At 40.8% G+C, this 22,849-nt stretch overlaps 1 protein-coding gene across 10 annotated transcripts in view; it reads right to left on the bottom strand.

Moving 5' to 3' along the window:
- The window catches only part of CTNND2 (catenin delta 2), a 1,183,649-nt gene that overhangs the window by 45,289 nt on the left and 1,115,511 nt on the right, over positions 1–22,849 (bottom strand). For all 10 annotated transcript variants that reach the window (XM_048839596.2, XM_048839594.2, XM_048839597.2 and 7 more), the window contains 2 exons: positions 9,164–9,374; positions 3,695–3,779 (listed from right to left, as the gene is read on the bottom strand). In XM_048839596.2, coding sequence (XP_048695553.2) covers positions 3,695–3,779; positions 9,164–9,374 — 296 coding nt within the window. The remainder of the gene's footprint in view (positions 1–3,694; positions 3,780–9,163; positions 9,375–22,849) is intronic.

Below are 22,849 nucleotides of genomic sequence, written 5' to 3'. Positions count from 1 at the left end.
GTATTATGGGCCTGATCCAACAAAAGACATTCCCAGCTTTCCAGATATTAAATGCCCTTCAAAAATCCTCAGATGCCAGCTCCGCTACAGACTGGCCTAATCCACAGTAAAGGCCAGAAAGAAAAAATCCTGCCTTGAGGCCTGATCCAAGGGCGCATTAAACTCAATACATGTTTTCCATTGATGTCAATGTGCACTGAATCAGGCCCTTGTGAAGAAGCTCATGGGAAGGAGAGCTCATACAAACAAGGTGCTAGCTGTCTGAGCTCCATTGCACTCACTGGGGATACACAGTCCATGGGCTAGATCAGTGGTTCTCAAAGCCGGTCCACCGCTTGTTCAGGGAAAGCCCCTGGTGGGCTGGGCCGGTTTGTTTACCTGCTGTGTCCGCAGGTTCACTGGCCGCGGTTCGCCGCTCCAGGCCCATGGGGGCTGCGGGAAGGGCGGCCAGCACATCCCTCGGCCCGCACCGTTTGCCGCAGTCCCATTGGCCTGGAGCGGTGAATCGCAGCCATTGGGAGCCGTGATCGGCCGAACCTGCAGACGCGGCAGGTAAACAAACTGGCCCGGCCCACCAGGGGCTTTCCCTGAACAAGCGGCGGACCGGCTTTGAGAACCACTGGGCTAGATTACCTTTTCTGCAAAGCCCCAAGAAATGACATGAACAGGTTAAAGTCTGGGTCTGTGTATGCATGAACGTCCTTGCCTTCTCTCACAGAAGTGCTCTTTCCCCCTGTCTCCATTGTGGCTTATTTTACCCCTAAATAATTTTCTTTGTCCCATCCATTCCTTCTCATGGAATGTTTTTACTTCTGTACCTGTTAGTACTATAGCCTTGGTTAAAACCAAAGTGCTTGCTTCAGCCCTGTTGGAGGCTGCAGTCTACATCCCCACACATATGTTAGAAGAAGATGTGCTACGGAGGAGGCAAGTGACAATATCAGGCTTCCACTAGCTGGAAGGAGCTTCAGTTTACAGCCAGGAGTCTAGAAGCCTCACTGGTAGAGGCTGCCTGAGAGAGACACTGGATCAGTACATCTCCTGCATGCCCTTGCTGTGCACCTTCCTGAGCCAGCCCCTACACACTTCTTGGGTAGCACTGGCTGGCTCCTGGCCCCCCAACAGAGTGGAAGTTATGGGCAGCTTATGCTTAACATTATGCTTAACATTATGCTCCCCACTGCTGGCTGGACTTTCTGTCACTGGGCACTTGCAATTTGGGTTCTGCCACAGGTAGTGAATAAAGCCCATCGTGCTAAGCAGAACTACAAAAATGTAATAAGCTTTCACGTTTTTTCCCAACATGAACAAATCTGTGGGCCAAATATATTGGCTACTTTTATACCAACAACAGTGACAAATCAATATTCTGGTTACTTCAGTAATGCAAATGATAATACATCTATTCATGTTATTCTTTCCCCTGTTTAGTATAGTGTCAACAAGTGCTGCTCCAAAACTATATCAAACTTTGGACGTACTGTCCCTCAAGCAGCAAGACAAATACTGCTGCAGTTCCTTAAAGTTAATGTTAGGCTTGTAACTGGCCCAAGTCATAAAACAGAATCATGCTTCTATTCCAGCCTCTCTTATATGCTAGTGATTACTTGAGCATAATGAGATAGATATTTTTAGGGCATACTAATGAATTTCAGACACCTGCACAATTGGATTTAGCTGCAGTGTGGGAAAAATTCCTGCCAGTGTGTGAAAGCACAAAGTGCTGACCATATTGCACAGCCAGCTGAAGCTGTATTCATTCATTACTGCCAATACAGATGCTTTAGTGGGAGAAAGTAATTGCATTGACTATTTAAACCCATATTGCATGACAAATATTATTGCTTATGTAATAGAGATCTTAGGAACGCTCTTGTTTTATATAACTTTTTTTTTAAATTTTGTGAAAGAACGGAAGTGCCATAGGCAGCAAGCCCAAAATTCAGCTAAGTATTCAATGTACTAATGTGAAGGAAGCAAAGGAAGTAGCTCCTTTCGCAAAGTGTTTTTCTTGATTCATTCTATATAAAAATCATTCCTTATATTGTGTACTAACTTTATAAACATTAAAAAATACATCCCCATCTGTTTATGTACAGTAACATTTTTAGTTAAGTTAATGCTTAGAAGCATTTGGTTAAAAGAAATGATATTTGCTGTACTAAATTATTATACAATGTTTGGTAGCAGGTTGTAGAGACATAAGAAGACTAAAGAGTTATTTTGTTCAATTAGCTCAGTGCTTGGGAAAGGTATTAGATTAACTGCCTGGGAGACTGACCTCCATTTTACCCTGCCAGGGTTAGCTCATGAAGGGATTAACAAAATGAATCCTGCAAAATAGTTCAAAGGTTAAGAAACTAGCCAGCCCCTGCAAGCACAACAAACTTTACCCCCAAAGGGGCATCTCTCCACACCATGCAGAGAATCGCTTCATTCCCAGCACATCCCAGATGTGCTGTTTTCTAAGAGGAACCCTACCCTCGCTGCTGTTCACTCCCACCTCTCAAACTAGGGCTATTTGCCAACCTTCCTCAAACAGGAGCTCAGGTGTACAAAACAATAAAATTTCAAACCCAAGACTCAACGTGAGCAGACTGAGGCAAAGATTTCACACTGCTCGATTCTTTTCAGCTACACAATACAGCACAAGCAATGGCACTGTGAGCATCTTCAGAGTCCACCATTAATATGCCTCACCCTTGACTGGGAGTGGAATTAAATGCTTGGTCTCTTTGCTTAGACTACAAAGAAAGGTGCCAATTAGAGGCAACTGCGGTGGTAATTTTTGGGATGTGAAATTGTGAGTACTAGGAAGCGGTCTGAGATTGCCACTGAATATACGTGTACACACATACACACACCACATTTACACGCACACTTGAATGTGTGTCCATTTACAAGCATTCTGTGATAGGAGCTTGCTGTACCATCACCTATCATTTATACATGTAAGAAGTTTATTTTTAAATAGTTAATTTTAAACGTGTTGTTCATAGTAATAGTACTATAATTTACACAAAAGAGGAGGCTGGCAGCCTTATGAGAATGATAATGGGAGCCACTGCTTTCACCTCTAGATTGCCTCTGAATCAAGCTCGTGTTGCTAGTGCATGAAAGCTGCCAATTTGATGGATGTGAAATAAACAGGTCTCTATCCAGTTCCAGGGGTACCAATGTCCATATCATAAAAGCATCACCACTGAAGGAACCGGCATTGGTGGGCTCAGCAGAGAGGCCAGGAATTGAATGAGGTGGGACTCTCACACTCACCCCGATGGTTGTCTCTCCAGGATAGGATTGAGATGCACTGATAGGAAAGGCTGAGGAGAGGCAGCTTGCACCACTGCTGACCATGCTGTACAGGTTCTGTGAACAGAGGACTTCACTCTCCAGGACTGTCAACTCCAGCACTTTTAATAAGAACTAAAATTTATTTAAAAAAAAACTCCCCCAAACAATAACAACCAAAAAAATACGTGCTTTATGGGCCATTTCTATTTAAGGAGTTAAAATTAGACATGGGAACTTCAAAAAACACCAGATCTGAACCTCCTAAACTTTGGGCGGTTGGGATTCAGACTTCAAAGTTTGAGCCCATTAACAGATCAAATAAAGTATTTTGGTCCCACGTTCCTTCAGCCCCCAAAGTGGGTAACTGTACTGAAGATCTAAAATCTGAAGAAAATCTTACCTTCTTGTAGAGACTTCTCAGGTCTCTGTACTGCCACATGCTATTTAGGACCTGAGATGCTGCTTTCACCACTTTTGGTGAGTGCCTATTACATTAAAAAAAAGAGAGAGAGAGAGAGAAACTGTTAAATCCCAGGCTCAATTAATGATGATTTGTGAGTCAATTACAAAGGACTGAAACTCTCAAGTGGAATTCTGCTATTCACCAGTTTTATCTGTATACTCTAAGAGCTTTACATTCAAGTAGTTTGGATAGTAACATTTTATTGACTGACAAACACACTCTTCATGTCCATATTACTAAGTGTCAGAAGAGGAACAAAACCAATACACACTTGTGCTGTACAGTGAATGAGAAGCAAGGGTTCACATTGGGAACATGAGAACAAGAGAATTCTGTCAAGATGGAGAGTAACTGCTGAACTGGCTAACTGATAGTGTGGGCAGTGGGGAAGGTAGAGAGAGAGAAAGCTGCAGAGGGCAAAACTTGGACAAATTGTTTCTAGAGAGATGGCTTGGCTGCAGCCCTGTGGGCAGTGTCATGAAAGACAAGAGTACAGGGCTTTGGTTTCTTTCTCCTGGGCTGGTAGACTTTAAGCACTTCAAGGAACAGATGAGTGAGTACTTACTGCACCAGTGCCTTCTACTAGATGGTCAGAGGAAACAGAGGAACTAGCCAGGTGATGAGCACTGTTTTAAGATGGGAGGGGGTTGGGGGCAGGACACAGAAATATAATAGATCATAAATACACAGAATGATCAATGCTTTGTGACTAAATAAAATTCATCTGGAACCCAAATTTGAATTTATGTTCTGAAACACTGACAACAGTAACCTATTAATGACTGCACTCTAAACCTATATAAAAAGACAAAAATAACTTCACATGGACTCCTCCTTCTGGAGTCTTTCCCCAGGAGATCTGAATAATTATTTCAGAGAATTAGAGCCAAATGTTCCCTTTTGTTTAGGTAGTACAAGAGAGAGCAGATGTCTTAAACCCAATGAGACGGGCCAGGGAGGACAACATAGGATAAATATGTGACTATGCAGAAAGTCCACATCTTGTGACTAACCTCATCCCCTCAGCAAACATAAAGCAGCAGAGCTCCAAGAAAAAATTACAAGGGATTAGAGCCTGCCTGAAGAAGTTGGGGGACAGTCACACTTGTGCTTGGTGTTTCCCTGTGAAAAGGGCACAACTGGTGGCGAAAAAGAAGCACATGGTGCTGGTGTTCATAGAATCATAGAATATCAGGGTTGGAAGGGACCGCAGGAGGTCATCTAGTCCAACCCCCTGCTCAAAGCAGGACCAATCCCCAATTAAATCATCCCAGCCAGGGCTTTGTCAAGCCTGACCTTAAAAACTTCTAAGGAAGGAGAGTCTACCACCTCCCTAGGTAACGCATTCCAGTGTTTCACCACCCTCCTAGTGAAATAGTTTTTCCTAATATCCAACCTAAACCTCCCCCACTGCAACTTGAGACCATTACTCCTTGTCCTGTCCTCTTCTACCACTGAGAATAGTCTAGAACCATCCTCTCTGGAACCACCTCTCAGGTAGTTGAAAGCAGCTATCAAATCCCCCCTCATTCTTCTCTTCTGCAGACTAAACAATCCCAGTTCCCTCAGCCTCTCCTCATAAGTCATGTGTTCCAGACCCCTAATCATTTTTGTTGCCCTCCGCTGGACTCTCTCCAATTTATCCACATCCTTCTTGTAGTGTGGGGCCCAAAACTGGACACAGTACTCCAGATGAGGCCTCACCAATGTCGAATAGAGGGGGACGATCACGTCCCTCGATCTGCTCGCTATGCCCCTATTTATACATCCCAAAATGCCATTGGCCTTCTTGGCAACAAGGGCACACTGCTGACTCATATCCAGCTTCTCGTCCACTGTAACCCCTAGGTCCTTTTCCGCAGAACTGCTGCCTAGCCATTCGGCCCCTAGTCTGTAGCTGTGCATTGGGTTCTTCCGTCCTAAGTGCAGGACCCTGCACTTATCCTTATTGAACCTCATCAGATTTCTTTTGGCCCAATCCTCCAATTTGTCTAGGTCCCTCTGTATCCTATCCCTGCCCTCCAGCGTATCTACCACTCCTCCCAGTTTAGTGTCATCCGCAAATTTGCTGAGAGTGCAATCCACACCATCCTCCAGATCATTTATGAAGATATTGAACAAAACCGTCCCCAGGACCGACCCCTGGGACACTCCACTTGACAGCATGTATTACTCCACTTGTTGGCAGCATGTATTACTCATCTGGTTCCAGTGTGGGCAGTGGTAACTGAGAAGGGTCACAATTGCATTGCCAGCAGAGCTGGTAAGATAATGTTAATCACGTAATTTATTCAGTTGTTTTCCACAATATTTTCCTAGTAAATTATTTGTTGATTCTGCCCATCTCTATTATTCATCCTGCAAATAGAACTGGGTGATTAGTTCATGAGTTGATAGGGATTTGATGAACACTTTCACACATCATTGTTTTCATTATTTACCCATCTTTAGCTGCTAGTGGGGTACGGGGAGTAGGGAATGACCAGTGTGGTAACAGTGCCAATCATGCTGTTAATACCAAGGGGAGGCCAAGAGCAGTGAGATCCACTGAATTTGGCCAATCTGATCCCATGGATGCCAATTCTGCTACACAACTGTAGAGAAGAGAGGACTAGGGCTGTGGGCTCTTTAAAGAGATTAGAGCAGATAGTCCTTGTACTACTGTGATTGTGTCCTACCCCTGTGCAGGAAGCATGGGATGGGAGGAAAAGGGAAGGACCTTCATGTCCTCTTCTTCAGTTGTGGACCCACAAAGGAGCCAGGTGCACTCTGGCTCCATATTTGGAGGACCACATGCTGCATACAATGTAAGATGCATTAATATTTAAGTTCTGTATTGAAGTACACTGACTATGGCAAAAATTCCCCATCAGTCCAGTATAGTGCAATTTTGTGGGTTCCAGTTCTTTGAAGAGCATCTGGATGAAGGGAATAGAATAGTGTAACAGATGACAAATTGAAATCTATCCATTAAAATCTCTATAAATCCTATTATAGGTAGTGTTGTTGTAGTTGTGTTGGCCCCAGGATATTGAAGAGACAAGGTGGATGAGATATCTTTTATTGGACCAAGTACTGTCTCCAGACCTGAAGAAAAGCTCTGTGTAAGTCTGAAAGCTTGTCTCTCTCACCAGCAGAAGTTGGTCCAATAAAATATATTACCTCATCTACCATGTCTCTATAAATTCTATTGTAACAACTTTTAGGGTTAAAGAGTTTTTGACTTGCCTTCTCATGAAACAGAGTTTTTGATCCACTGGATTAAAGCTTTGGTGACTTCGGTTGGAAGCAGACACAGTGCATATTGATTTTTTTTAATATGACGGTGATTATACTAGAAGCAACAATAAATGGTTCTTCTGAGGCTAGTAACAGTTGGTCTTGTTAACAGATTTCATACTTTATAATTTAACACAATGTTGCACTCTGTTAAACTGTGCAACTTCACTAATTTAAGCAACAGGTTGGCAAGATAGTCTTTCTACAATTATTATTTGAAATAATGGAACCTCCATGAAAGAAATGAAAAAGATAGAAGGAATGGGAAAAAAGTCTCATGTCTCTGAAAGATGAGTATAAACTCCTGTTTTAGGTGAGGAGCTGGTATCATGTGCTGATAGATTTTCTTGTTCTACCACTACAAAATCAATAAAAATAATCATATCTAGCTCTTATACAATGCTTTTCATCAGTAGGTCTAAAAACACTTTATAGAGGGCACTACAATTATTATTTGGGCATTCTGAAAACATATATTAGCTGACATGTCCTAGACTATTAGAAATATATGGCTTTCAAAAGGTTAGGTTCACTGGATTTGCAGTTAGGGGTTATATTTGGCTCACCATATGCTGTAAGGCTGACATTTTCAAGACCCTAACAGGAGACCCAAATCCCATTTAAATCAATGGGAGTTGGGTGGCTAATTCTCTTAGGCTCTTTTGAAAACTCCAGCCCCAATGTCACTAGGTAATAATGATCTCTGTTGGAGGAGTATACAGGTGGACAAATACACAGTTTCTGTAGATTTTCTTAAGTTTTATTAATGTAGAAGGATAAACTTGGAGTCAAATTCCCCGGTGGTGTCAGTGGGCACATTCTACTGAAGAAAAATGGAGATGCACCTGCTTATGCCAGCAGTTAATTTGATCTAGTAACAACAATTAATTTAGTTTAATATGTAATTTATTTATAATCAAAATTGTAATATGTTTTATTCCTAAGGTGAGTCAGCAGTACAAGGGCAGTTCCCACAACTGGAATCACCACAATTGGTAATGCTGCTACTCTTCTCAATTCCTGACAGAGTTATAATAATGAAAGTGTACTGGGTGAGAAGCATGAAAGGAGAGAGAATAATAATAGAAGAAAAGGGAATAAGATTGAATTGTGTCAGCTATGCATTAATTGCCTAGCCCAGCACACTGCTCCAGTACCAGGTTGAGTGGGTGGATTCCTCTTTCAGGCTGAAGATTGGCTGTAAGGAACCACATTAGAGCCACGAGGCTGCAGCTGCCTCTGTGCTGATAACATATCCCCCTTCTGAAAGAAGGATCTATGCATTAGAGTGAAATCTTCCATTTTTCAAACTGACATGGTCCCACAGAAGGCAAAGCAACCATACCTCTGGAAATTTGATGTATATTGTTTGTAACCAAGCTATTCTAGGCAACCACTCCCAGCAAAAGGAGAGGATCCAATGATCGCTTTGTCAACAGTGTGCACTGACTCAGAAAAAAAAAGATGCATTCATAGCTGTTGCTAAGAGCATCATAGTTAGGTGTGAGTCTTCTCCTACATGTATCGGTGCCATTTAATGTAGCAGACAGAAGGCCTGATACTTCTTAACAAACTAGGGAGTGGGAACAGGGGTGAGGAAGTGGAAAGAGCTGTGGCCCCATCCCCCACTTGCCAGCCAAAATAACTGTTGTATGGTGGGGAGTAAGCTGCAGCATGCACAGTGGTGAAGTTACTTACTTCTGGCATTCCCAAAGCAAGTGGGAGTAGGAGAAGAATAGTACCTTTGTGAGGCATAAATCCTTTCACAGTGTCCTCCTGGTTATTCCCATGGCACATCGCCCATTACACAGGGGCCTAATGTCTCAGGCTATCGCCTGATGGTGATAAAATGTTTCATGCCAGTCATTATTATAAATAATTATTATTCATGATGCTGCACATTGCCAGTGAAAGCATGCCAAAAAATGAGCCCTGGCAGGGACTTTGATACTGGGTTACTTGTTTCCTGTCTCCCTTCCAACATCTGACACGGTTACGAACACAAGTGATTTATGATTAAACTTAATAATGAAGCTAATGATTTCACCAGACAAGACAAACCTATTTAGTACTAATTACACCTATTAAAGATGTTACAAAAGGTGTGAGGTGATTTGCAAAACATACTTGTCTCCTTTACTCTTGGAAATGCCAACCAGCTTCTCAATGCCTCCTGCATCCCGTAAGGCCTTGGCATTCTCCATGTTTTTAGTGATGACTTCATGCAGAGTGCAGCAAATGGCAGTAACGGTGTCATCCGACATGGCCTTGCTTGCTGAGCTGTTGCTGTTGTTACCTCCTGGAAGTCGGTGGACCAGGTCCCGCATGGCATACTTGCCTTTTTGGAAAGAAAATGAAGGGAGATTGTTGAGGAACTTTAAAGGAATAATGATGGGGGAGATACAGGGAAAATACACAAGGCAGTGTTAGTGCCATTTTCATAATTTCAGGTCTATAATTTGCTGTCAGTATCATCTTGTCATTAGCCGTATTTATACAAACATATGTTTAAGCAGCATTTTGCCCATTAGGACCTCTACTAATAGTCCCTGGTAATATCAGTGAGAGCTTCAGGGTGTGAGTTATATCCTGTCTTTGTGCAAAGGAGACAGGTACAGTAAAGCTAAGTACGTATGAAAGTGTAAATCAAAGATTTGAGAGCCCAGCAGAAGCTGGCCAGACCATATCTTCCTTACCCCATTATAGCAACACCATTTAAGTGAGCCCAAGGCAAACTGGCTGGGATGATGCATCACTACTAATAAAATCATCACTGTGTAGCAGTTGATAGGGATAGTATAAAGGTACTGAAGCCATCCAAATTGGCGTTTTTTGTGAATGAGTAGCAGGCTTCACTATACATTAACTGGGTGTAATGATGTTATTGTACTTTATAATATGCTTTAAAAAGCTATTGTTATTTCTATGTAGTTTGAGTTGTATGAATATTAGTGCTTCGGAGGTGAGGTTTCTCTGCACTGTGTTGCAGTCTGATATCTAGCAAAGGATTATCTTACTCAACATTTATAACTTAAATCTTCTATCAAACTGAGCAGTGCATTTTTGTAGAGGAGTTTGTATGTTAGACACAAGGAAGACATAGTCATTGTGATTCTCCATTATAATTTTTTTCCTATTTAAATACATATAGAAATCTTTTAAAAGTTGCTTGTATGAATGTAGTGAGTGGGAAAGATACCACGCCAGCAGTCCTGGAGAAGGAAATTTTACATCTAACTACTGGACAAGTACAACACAGGCAGCAGAACTTCCCCACACTGCCACATCAAACTGCCTTAGCCCTGTTCTGGAGGGATCACTAGTGTGGGTGCAAGTTTAATATAGGCGCTCGTCTAAGATGAAGACAGGCTGAACAGTGAAGAGACTAGGGCCCACATACAACTCTCAGTGAAGTCAGTGAACACATTCCCATCAACTTCAGTGGCGCTGGATCAGGATCTTGGGTGAAATAATCAGCTCAACACCATCACTCACTCTCAAGATGGGAATGACCTGATTGTCAGGACAAGTAACTGGAAGTAATCCATATTACTTTCTGGCCTGAAATGTAATGAGAGATCTTCTCAATCAGATATTACAAGCCCTGATAAGATGGCATATAGTAAGTGCTTGTTAAAAAGCTTACTCCTGAAGTTACAAACAAAACTCTTGGTGTCTGAATCTGAAAGGCAAAAGAAGCAGAAGACTGGCCCTTTGAGTGTCCTTATGTCAGATTTTCCATCATAAATTGTTATTTTTTTACAATGCTATCTGCAATGGCGAATATCTATCCAATCATTTGGAACAATGCATTAATAATACAATACACACCAAAATGCACGTACTGTCACAGTAAAATCATTGTATACCAAATTAATTTTGTGACAATGTCAGATCCAGAAACTGACACAACAAAGTTCCTTGTAATGGAAGCATAACTAAAATGTGTGCAATTGTTTTATTATCAATGTGTTGCAATTTAGAATTTAACATTTGACTTCAAATGTTTTTGTTTCTAATATTTCACCATTGTAATACGCATTAGATTTTTCATTTAAATGTCAGATGCAGTACATAAGTGGTCATATGAATTCTGTGCAATTCTTTTTCCCATACATTCCTATAATAGTATCTGCCAAAGAAAAGCCATATAGAGGCAAATATTAATATGTAGTTCTAGCCAGTAATAAGTGTTTCAATAACAAAACCATTTATTAATTCATTTATGCCTTTTAACACAAGCCAATTAATAGTTGCATATCTGCTATAGTCACTTGAATATTACAGTCATAGAATATGGTAGATCATGCTTGCCTGTCAAAGTAGATTTGTAAAAGGCTGTTTATTTATGCCATTTGTTTCAGTCGTCACTCCTCTAATACTACCATTGATCAGGATCATAGAATCACAAAAATGGATGAATTAGATTAGGTAGAGGTTCTCTCTTCCTTTCCCTGTACCAACCACCCAGGGCATGACAAAGCTCCTTTTTTTACCTATAGCAACTGCTCAACCTAAACAAGAGAGGGATATTTATGCTCCCCTTTCTTTCAGATCATGGATTTCAGCTCCTTTTTGGCACTGTGTGTTAAAGCTGCCCTCTCTTTGGCAGCTAGTGACCACAGTCCTTAATTCTGAGTATGAAAATATACCGTGACTGCTCCTGAGCAAGTTTTTCTATGGAATTGGCCAGGAATACAAGGATCACTGCACCACAAGAGAACATAAATGTATGTATATATAGGTTTCGTTGGATGCCTGCATATCAGAATGGTACCATGGTTACGCAGCAGAAAACAAATATAAATACAATCAAGTTGATACTATGACTTATAATTAATCATGAACATTCCAGATATGAGACTGGATCCAGAACAATATCCAGTTCACTAGTTAGCAGTTCTGGTACTTCTATTCTGCACATAGTTGATAAAATAAGCAAGAGAGGTTCAAATCAGTATCAGACATACAGAATCGATCAGTGAGCGGAAAATTACAGAACTGGGAGGTGGGGGGTGAGGAACAGTATAGAGTTATACATCAGATGTGGTACAGCATCCCTGCCTTCTGACTGGCTGAGATAGTTCATTTCAGTATAATTATGCATAATTCAGGAAATATTTAATTCACGTCCAACTCTTGAGTTTGCGTGGCTTCATACCACAATGATACCATGGATCAAATTCAGCCCTTGAATATGTGTATGCAGTTTCCATCAGCATCAATGGGAATTGCATGCATTTTAATGTAGAATTTGGCTCTGTTTCATTTCACTTTTTAAATAAGGCTATTTCAGTCAGCTATATGAATAAAATAATTTTTACATGCTAGTTGGACAGGCCAAACCTGGTTTAAATATTAAAGAATTGATTCATTTTGTAAAGTAACATTATTTTGAACCAGCAACTCACGTCGGAAGAACAACAGTTCAGATTTCGTAAAACAGAAAATTATTGAATTCCTCGTTTGAGAGGTCCTAGTGTTAACAAGCATGGCTGTTACAAGTCATACTGTAACACAATGTTCCCTACATTTTTATTGTTCAGATAATTTATTAGCTATTTTAAAAGAAGATACGGGAGAAGAACAAATATATCTATGTATAAAAATTACTAGTGTGAATTAATCCAAATTAATTAATTTAGATCACATGAGCTGGTTGTGGAAAAACTGTAATGAAGAGGCAACAATCCTGTACATGTCTCTGAGATACAAAATGGGTCAGGGAACACCTCTCATCTACAATAACCAGCTTACATTTATATTACATTTGTATCTCCACGGCTTCTAAAGTTCTTTACAAACAAAATGGTTTTGCACCGAATCTCTCCCCAACACTACTGCAATAGTAAGACTTCACAGTAAAAAAGGAGGTAAATTATATTATGCAAAAGTGAAGCTCCTTATTGCCACAGTCACTGGATTGCGTTGCACACATTTAGTGTTTTCTATTTCTGTTTTTCTTGTTAATGAATATGTTACTATGGTTTATAGACTGAATTCTCCTTCAGTTACACCAGTTTTACCTCCAATGACTTCAATTATGCTACTGATGATTTACAGTGATGTAAGTGAGAGGAGAATCAGATTCTTTATCACTGGATATATTTTTAATTCTGCTTTTATTTACACTGACACAAATCTCAAATAATGCCACTGATGCTTATGATGTTACTCCAGATTTACACTGTAATAAATGACAGCAAATTTTGATCCTTAACTTTTGCAGTTCTTGACTTTTGAATTTTAATTGTGGAACATTTGCACTGACATTTTTTTTCCCAATATTGTGAGTCTTTCCTGAAAGCAGATAGAAATGTATCATGAAACACCTGACTTCAGGTGTCAGCAATGTTTTATCTAGCACTACCAGCAGGAAGACTGGGGAAGTGGCAGATACAATATGTAACTCTGGGGAAGTCTCACTGAGCTTAAGCAGGGAGAGGAGAAGAGGGCACTGAGGATATGATCATTTGTGTGAGAAAGATACTAAAAATAAATATCATTGTTAATTCCAGCAGGGTTTGTACAGAACCACTTTGATCTACAAATAAATTGATTTTTTTCTAACATTAAATGTTGTAAGACCCACAACTGATTTGATACATTTTAAGAGGATTTACATAATTTGATTGAATATGGCAGTCAGCATGACAACAAAAAAACCCTTTTTTATTTGCCAAGGTTTATTCATAAAGGAAAAGAGGGACAAATTAAATAGACATAACTTTGGGGCAGAATCATAACAAAGCAGCTGTTTCTAGGGCAGGATTTTCCTGGCACTACAAATTATGAAGTTACTCTTCCAAGGTAAGATTTCCATCACCAAAGTGATTTCATTTTATGTCTAAGGTAGGTTCAGTCTAGCATTTGTACAATGCAGTTCTGTCTTTGCAATAATAAAACTTGCTGTATTTTCCAGTAAAAGTTACAAAAAGACAGCTACATTCCAGATTAGGATTTACAGTACTTTCCAAGACAGGGTCTCTCTAATGCTTTAGCCTTCTGCCTTCTCTAAATCAGGATCCCCCCCCCCCGCCCCGAAGGTGACACTAATTTATAGTTATCCTGAGACAGAACTTGCCTTCAGAGTAAAATAATACTGCAGAGAAAATCTATTCCTCCAGTAGATTTAATATGAAGAAAATGATCACAAATTAGTTTTTACCTACGGAAATATTGCCCTACAGCTTCCGAGAGACAATTTCTCTGCTGTTATAACTCCACTGACCTTAATTTGGTCCAGAGCTACTTGTTTGTGAGGCATGGAAGACCCATCTCTGAAAAATGACCCTGCCACAGTGGTATTGCTATCAAATGTCAGTGGTGGGATTCCTGCTTTGGGGCAACAAGGAGGGCAAAATTAACTCACTGAAAACATCGGAGTCCTCAAAGAGATATCGATTTTACTCTAGGTATAAGGCTAAGTAATTAGAAAACTACGAATCCTGCCTAGGAGGTAGATCTTACTCTGATGGAAGCAATATATTAGCATTATGTCTCTCAAAGCTATGCGGGCATCCTTGTCCTGCAGGGAGATAATAATATTGGTGGCAAAGCTGCTTCGGTATATTATTGCGATGCTAAAAGAAAATCCTACCCTGGAGCCAGTATATATTCTGGTATTAGAAATATGTGAATTTTTCCCTCTAGGCTGCTTCTACCTCTTGGTCCTACACTGGGGATATTTGTATGTATTTCTCATTATCCCTGCCAGTAAGATCATTCCACAGCAACATTTCACAGCCTGCCTGGGAAGAATACTGTTGGGAGAGTTTTTATTATTATTTTTAATAATAATTTAGGAAATATGCTAAAACAATCTATTTAATTCAAAGAAGTGACTTTTGATCTCAAATGTCAGCATAATAAACGGATGGTCTCGTAAACTGTAATTTTTACCCTCACAGTTTTTCCATTATAGTATAATTGTCACAGAATTACCACAGAAAACATTTGGTAAGTAGGTCATTATATTTAATTTCTGTTTCTGGATATTATTTTTATTTATTATTTGTATCGCTATAGCGGTGCCAATCAGGCCTTCATTGTGCTAGGTACTGTAGACACATGCAAAAACAGACCCTATTCCCAAGAGTTAACAATCTCATCATACAATGAGAGAAAACAGTTGGATGCAACAAACTGATCAGGGAGGAAAAGGAAACAGGGAAATGATTATGTTTAGTGTAGCAAACAGCAGTCTCTGTTCACAAACTGCTTAGCTAATATTTTGTAGGCATCACAGCAGAGGTGAGTCCCGTGTGATTTAAAAGAGAATAATAGTGGCTTTGCAAATTTTTTTAAGGACATCTTCACATGCAAAGAGGGCACTATGGAAGTAAGCACCAAACATTTCTAAAGGAAAACTGAATTTATAGGTGAGATCGTTTGGCAGAGCAGATCTTAAAGGAAGAATGCAAAATGTAGTATGCCATATAGATTAATGAATGGACTTAAGGGGGCAAGACTGTATTTTTCAAAGGACGAATGAAAAAGGCTGCAGTAATGAAGAAGGGCACGTATGCGTGAATTTTAATAGTTAATGGTTAATGGCTTTTAATAGTTGATGACTATATTATATTATAAGGCTAAATTATTAACATGCCTTTTCAAACTTAATGACAATTTAACAATGGTTTTGGTCTCTCAGTTATAATAAAGGGTAGTGTAGATGGCTTGTGTCTAGGCAGCATCATGACTGACTTTCATTTTGTTAATTGCAAACCTGCACCAAGCCCCTTAAAGATATTATAAGAAAGTGTAAAAGCATTACCAGCATGTCTCTAGCTGCTCATTAAAAGAAATGTAGCTGACTATAAAACCATTTCTCATTCACATAGTATATTGTCCTTGCATATGCTATAAGTATCTTGTGCACAAATATTTGTTTGATCCCTAGCATCTTAGAGCACATGCAAATTAAACACACTTCTCTATCCAACATTAGCAAAATACAGCATTACAGTTGTCCCTGACAAAGTAATGAGCACAGTTTAATAATTTCCCAGAGAGATTGTTTAAGTGAATCCATTCAAACTGAGTGATGGGTGAACTTCAGAAAGGTCAGTCACTCAGTTTGGTTTGAGTAAGTTCCCCAAAGTTTGTGGGTCAGAATCAATGATGTGCCCTGGCTGCTTCATTCCAGCTGAACCTGCCAATTAAAATGGCTTTGCAGTTGCTTTGAGCCAGGAGTACTGCAGAATATGGCTCTGCTGTATGTTTATCTGAAGCTTATTTGAAACTTTTTGGACTAAGGAGGTTAATGGGAAGACAGAAAGACAGACACAAGCTTTTTGCACTTAAAATACAGAAGCGCCATCTTTAATGTGTCAGAAATTTATGAGACTCAATAAAGAGCCAGGGAGAGGTCTGGGTTTCTCTTTTTCCCTCAGAAGTTAGATGAGCAGGATCACTTGCCTTTAAAGATGCTTTTCCAGCACTTACTTCTGATGGCAATCAGAAAGGGTTTCAAGATATGAGAATGGTATTCAGCATGGTCCATAGGAGAGAAGGAACAATGCTTTCACTGATACTATTGTACATTATGTACCATTCACTGATTTGTACCTTTTGATCATAATAAATGCAGTCGTATGTGGTACAGTCGGTAGAGCCACCTAGGGAGTACAAACAGACATCTTTGCTAGTTTCAGGAAAATGTGTCTCAAGCTTTCACAGAGTGATTAAAGTGGGTGAAAAGTTCATATCTGTGCAAGGAATATCAATTGAGAGTTGTTTGTCAGGGAATTGAGGGTATAATGGAGTAGCCAACCTACAGGCTTTTAATTTTTCTAAAAAAAGATTAAAGACACAAGTTATACAGGTGTATTGTACTGAAAGGAGATGTGGCATGAGGGCAGCATTAAGAACTGCAAAGGGAACAACCGTAACAAAGAGAGCAGGGCTTAATAGGAGTTGATATGATGGGACCACGTAGAAGGGGGTCAAAGACAGATGAGCAAAAAGCATTTTAATGGTTGCACCCCAACATGCCATGTAAGGGTATCTATGTAAACAAAGACTTTGAGCAAACTGCCATTACCCTCTGATCCCACTGAGAGTTACCAAAAGAAACTACAGCATTTGCTCAAGAAACTCCCTGAAAAAGCACAAGATCAAATCCGCACAGACACACCCCTGGAACTCCGACCTGGGATATTCTATCTACTACCCAAGATTCATAAACCTGGAAATCCTGGGCGCCCCATCATCTCAGGCATTGGCACCCTGACAGCAGGATTGTCTGGCTATGTAGACTCCCTCCTCAGGCCTTACGCTACCAGCACTCCCAGCTACCTTCGAGACACCACTAACTTCCTGAGGAAACTACAATCCATCGGTGATCTTCCTGATAACACCATCCTGGCCACTATGGAAGTAGAAGCCCTCTACACCAACATTCCACACAAAGATGGACTGCAAGCCGTCAGGAACAGTATCCCCGATAATGTCACGGCTAACCTGGTGGCTGAACTTTGTAACTTTGTCCTTACCCATAACTATTTTACATTTGGGGACAATGTATACCTTCAGATCAGTGGCACTGCTATGGGTACCCGCATGGCCCCACAGTATGCCAACATTTTTATGTCTGACTTAGAACAATGCTTCTCAGCTCTTGTCCCCTAACACCCCTACTCTACTTGCGCTATATTGATGACATCTTCATCATCTGGACCCATGGAAAAGAAGCCCTTGAGGAATTCCACCATGATTTCAACAATTTCCATCCCACCATTAACCTCAGCCTGGTCCAGTCCACACAAGAGATCCACTTCCTGGACACTACAGTGCTAATAAACGATGGTCACATAAACACCACCCTATACCGGAAACCTACTGACCGCTATTCCTACCTACATGTCTCCAGCTTTCACCCTGACCACACCACACGATCCATCATCTACAGCCAAGCTCTGCGATACAACCACATTTGCTCCAACCCCTCAGACAGAGACAAACACCTACAAGATCTCTATCAAGCATTCTTACAACTACAATACCCACCTACGGAAGTGAAGAAACAGATTGATAGAGCCAGAAGAGTTCCCAGAAGTCACCTACTACAGGACAGGCCTAACAAAGAAAAGAACAGAATGCCACTAGCCGTCACCTTCAGCCCTCAACTAAAACCCCTCGAACGCATTATTAAGGATCTACAACCTATCCTGAAGGATGACCCAACACTCTCACAAATCTTGGGAGACAGCCCACTCCTTGCCTACAGACAGCCCCCCAACCTGAAGCAAATACTCACCAGCAACCACATACCACACAACAGAACCACTAAACCAGGAACCTATCCTTGCAACAAAGCCCGTTGCCAACTCTGCCCACATATCTATTCAGGGGACACCATCACAGGGCCTAATAACATCAGCCACACTATCAGAGGCTCATTCACCTGCACATCCACCAATGTGATATATGCCATCATGTGCCAGCAATGCCCCTCTGCCATGTACATTGGTCAAACTGGACAGTCTCTACGTAAAAGAATAAATGGACACAAATCAGATGTCAAGAATTATAACATTCATAAACCAGTCGGAGAACACTTCAATCTCTCTGGTCACGCGATTACAGACATGAAAGTTGCTATATTACAACAAAAAAACTTCAAATCCAGACTCCAGCGAGAAACTGTTGAATTGGAATTCATTTGCAAATTGGATACAATTAACTTAGGCTTGAATAGAGACTGGGAGTGGCTAAGTCATTATGCAAGGTAACCTATTTCCCCTTGTTTTTTCCTACCCCCTCCACCCCGACGTTCTTGTTAAACCCTGGATTTGTGCTGGAAATGGCCCACCTTGATTATCATACACATTGTAAGGAGAGTGGTCACTTTAGATAAGCTATTACCAGCAGGAGAGTGGGTTTGTGTGTGTGTGGGGGGGTGGTGGTGGTGAGAAAACCTGGATTTGTGCTAGAAATGGCCCAACTTGATTATCATACACATTGTAAGGAGAGTGATCACTTTAGATAAGCTATTACCAGCAGGAGAGTGGGGTGGGAGGAGGTATTTTTTCATGCTTTGTGTGTTTATAAAAAGATCTTCTACACTTTCCACAGTATGCATCCGATGAAGTGAGCTGTAGCTCACAAAAGCTTATGCTCAAATAAATTGGTTAGTCTCTAAGGTGCCACAAGTACTCCTTTTCTTTTTGCGAATACAGACTAACACGGCTGTTACTCTGAAACCTGCCTCCTCATAGGGTCCATAATCCTCTATATCTGCTTTACTCTGTTGCATATCTCCCCCCCACCTGCCTTTTACAGCTCCCCTACTCCCAACTAAAGTCCTCCTATTCAAGTTTCCTGCCTACCTCCAGCCAATCATTCACCCTCCTCCTCACTCACCCTGTGATGTTACTCCCTTGGCCATCTCCATTAACTGACTGATGTCTGTCCTCCAACTCTTTCTCTCTCTTTCTCCCTTGCTTCTCAGCTAATGAGTTTTCATGTTCCCTTGCACTCTCCTCTTTACCTGATGTCTGCATGGACTTCCCTATAACCTGTCTCCTACTCTCTCCTCACACTTACTTGACCTATGTTCAGCCTACCTCTCAGTTGACCTGAAATCCCCTTCTTACCTCATTCACGTCTGTCCAGTCCCTCCACATCCACCTGTCTGTTAGCACGTGTACTGTGATAATCCCTAGTCCAGTACTGAAGTCAAGGAGAGTTTTGCCTAAGTAAGGACTGCAGACCCTAGAACTGAAATTTCTTAAACATTTGTTTTCCTAAAATGTATTGCCCTTGTACTGCAGTATTCTCTTGCTTTGTATCTCTGACGTCCATTCTAGGAGTTTACATCATCCATTTTTAATGCCAACAGCCTCTCCCATAGCAGGATTGCAACGTTTAGGCTACTTATTGGTGAGTGGCTGACAGTAGCAGTCCAAAGAGCCTTCAGGGCGGGCTATCTGGGAATGGAGATGGTCTTTCCACCCCACAATGGTTGGGGGAAAGGTAAATATGCTAATGCCTACCAGAGAAGGATAACCTAGCTGTCATAATCTGATGAACGCCGGTCCATGAGGAGTTCCAGTCTTTCTCAGAGCAAGAGCGGGTAGAATAACCAGCGCAGGTAGCTTGTGGCAACACAGCTGGTCTCAGTAGGCATGTGAACTTTGTCCATTCAACAACAAGTGCTACCAATAGAAGGAAATGGGGAGCTGAAAGGCAAACTCAGAGGTGTTCTCCTTCACAGCTATTGAGACTTCTTAACCATGGAAATATATTGATTTCATAGGACTATTCAGTATAGTTACAGCCTTTTCTGCCACTTTGAACAAAATCATGTCATAATTTGAACGTATCCCTGATGATGCGGTCTTTCATCATGCTTTCATATAAACTAGCAGCAGTATAAGCTACAAAAAGGGGTACTTTCCTGGGCCAGTGGTTGGTAGTTGTAGACCTTTGCAATGATACCTCATAATGCATATGTACCATGAATTAATGACCTATGAATGCACAAACTGCTGTGTCTCATTGCTCAAATGAGGAGTCATGTGTAAATATATTTTTGCATATGATTAAGCCCAGGCAGTTTAATGCAGCAGCATGAAACACATGATATGTAAATAATATCCATTTTATAGCTATCACTGAAATAGAGATAAAACACATAAACTGACAATTAAGATTTGCTGTTTCATTTACTCTGCTATGTTTGCATTTATAGTGTAGGCCAGTGCCAGTCCTCAAATCCTCCCAGTGGGTCAATAATGTCACTGAAGACGATGTTCAGAAAAGAAAACTTTTCTAGTGTATTTTTTATTTCAAATTTCTTAGAAATAATAAAACTGTCATACAACTTTATACAATTCTTCGCCTGTTAGAGAGTTTTTAGTGTTTGCCAGACACCTGGCAACACTTCAGTTCTGTCAGTTTGTTGATGTTTGGTCTCAGTTGAAACCGTCAGGATTGCAACAATGTGGGCATCAGATAGTCTTGTTCGGTCTTTTGACTTATTTATTTTCATTGTGGAAAAACGTGACACCGCCTCCATGGCTGACTCTGCCCGGCAACTAATGATGCTGCTTCCATGGCTGACTCTGCCCAGCAACTAGTGATGGTATCTCTGTCCCTCTCCCGCAGCCAATGGGAGCTGCGGGGGGCAGTGCCTGCAGCCGACATTGCCAGTGGCCTGTCTGCCTGCGTCTCTCCTCCGCGGGCTGCAGTGGGGAGGTTCTCGGGCTGCAGATGGCCCCCGGGCCTGGACTTTGAGACCCCTGGTGTAGGCAATACACTGAATTGACTGCATCAAGACAGCTCCAGGAAACGGGAACCAAGGCACAGAGACAGAAACCCAGCTGTAGATTTTACTTTTAGTATCTCAGAGTTGGTAGATGTCCCATTCCTTTGGTATGATGTTAGCTAGAGAATGACACTTGAAAAAGGAAGGACCAACACCAAGGGAGTCAACTGCTCTAGACTTTGTTTAAACTAGACCTTATTGAGGTTTAATTGTGTGTGGTTTTACAGGGTTCTTTGAAAATAGTTCCCCTAATAATGAGAGAATGGGAACTCCTTTTTCCTTAACCTTGTCAGTTTAAATATATATTTTCCATTCTCCTTACAAACATGGATTGAAAAACTTAAGGGAAGGAGTTGTTAGCTAACCTTTTTATTTATGTAAATAGTGTGTATGTACATGCAATTACTTAGCTCTTTCCTGGCTCGCCAACACATTTCTTCCTTTCTTTCAAGTTGTATGGTTATCTTTCTTTGCATCTTCCTATTAGCCCAGGGTACAAGGTTTTTGCACAGGGAAGTGATTCTTCAGTTTAATCACTGCAGGCTCAACAGTGTGTACTTTTATTTTTTGCAGGTTAAATTTTGGGAATCTTATGCATTTAATTATTTTTGTGATTAATTTATTAATATTTGTAAAGTGCTTCGATAATGAAAAGAACTATAAATGCTAAGTATTATTTTAGGTTTTTTTTTCTTTTTTTGCACCCTTTAAAACGAGATAGGAAACTGTCTGTTGAAGACAGTTCAAAAATAGACCATAATGAAGCAATAAAAATGTTATTTATTAGTGGGAGAACCTCCATAGGCTTAGAGATATATTGATTTCAGTGGGTAGGACCCATAAAGACCTAGTTTTTCTGCTACACTTTGCTTTGGAACTGTAGTCCAATAAATGCAAGATTCCGGCAGGAGAGTGGGTGTAGCTGTGTTGCTTTCCAAACAGACATCAGTTTGCATCTGATGTATTGACGGTCTGTGAAGCTGTCAGTATTTTCTTATTTGTACTTTATATTTATCCTTTTCTTCTTCATTTGTGCTTCGACATTATATAGCACACTACTACTAGTTTCAGAGGAACAGCCGTGTTAGTCTGTATTCGCAAAAAGAAAAGGAGGACTTGTGGCACCTTAGAGACTAACCAATTTATTTGAGCATGAGCTTTCGTGAGCTACAGCTCACGTCATCGGATGCATCCGATGAAGTGAGCTGTAGCTCACGAAAGCTCATGCTCAAATAAATTGGTTAGTCTCTAAGGTGCCACAAGTCCTCCTTTTCTTTTTACTACTAGTTTATGAACTGAGTGTGTCAAATTCCGAATCTAGTGTAAGCAGGTGCAACACTGCTACAGTCAATGAAGTTGCACTGGCTTTCACCAGGTTTGAATTTGGCCCCATATTGTGGTCTGAGAGACTGATTATTTTGAATGCACCTGCACCCATCCAGTGTAACGTAATGATAAGAGATAAAGCAATTCTTCTGCCGTTTAGAAATATACATAAAAATGCTTCCAATCTGAAGATTAAAAAACTATCAAAATGCAAG

This window comes from Caretta caretta, chromosome 2 (assembly GCF_965140235.1).
Source record: "Caretta caretta isolate rCarCar2 chromosome 2, rCarCar1.hap1, whole genome shotgun sequence".
Lineage (NCBI taxonomy): Eukaryota > Metazoa > Chordata > Testudines > Cheloniidae > Caretta > Caretta caretta.
The sequence above is the reverse complement of the archived record's forward strand: the minus strand, read 5'-3'. Positions and strand labels throughout refer to the sequence as shown.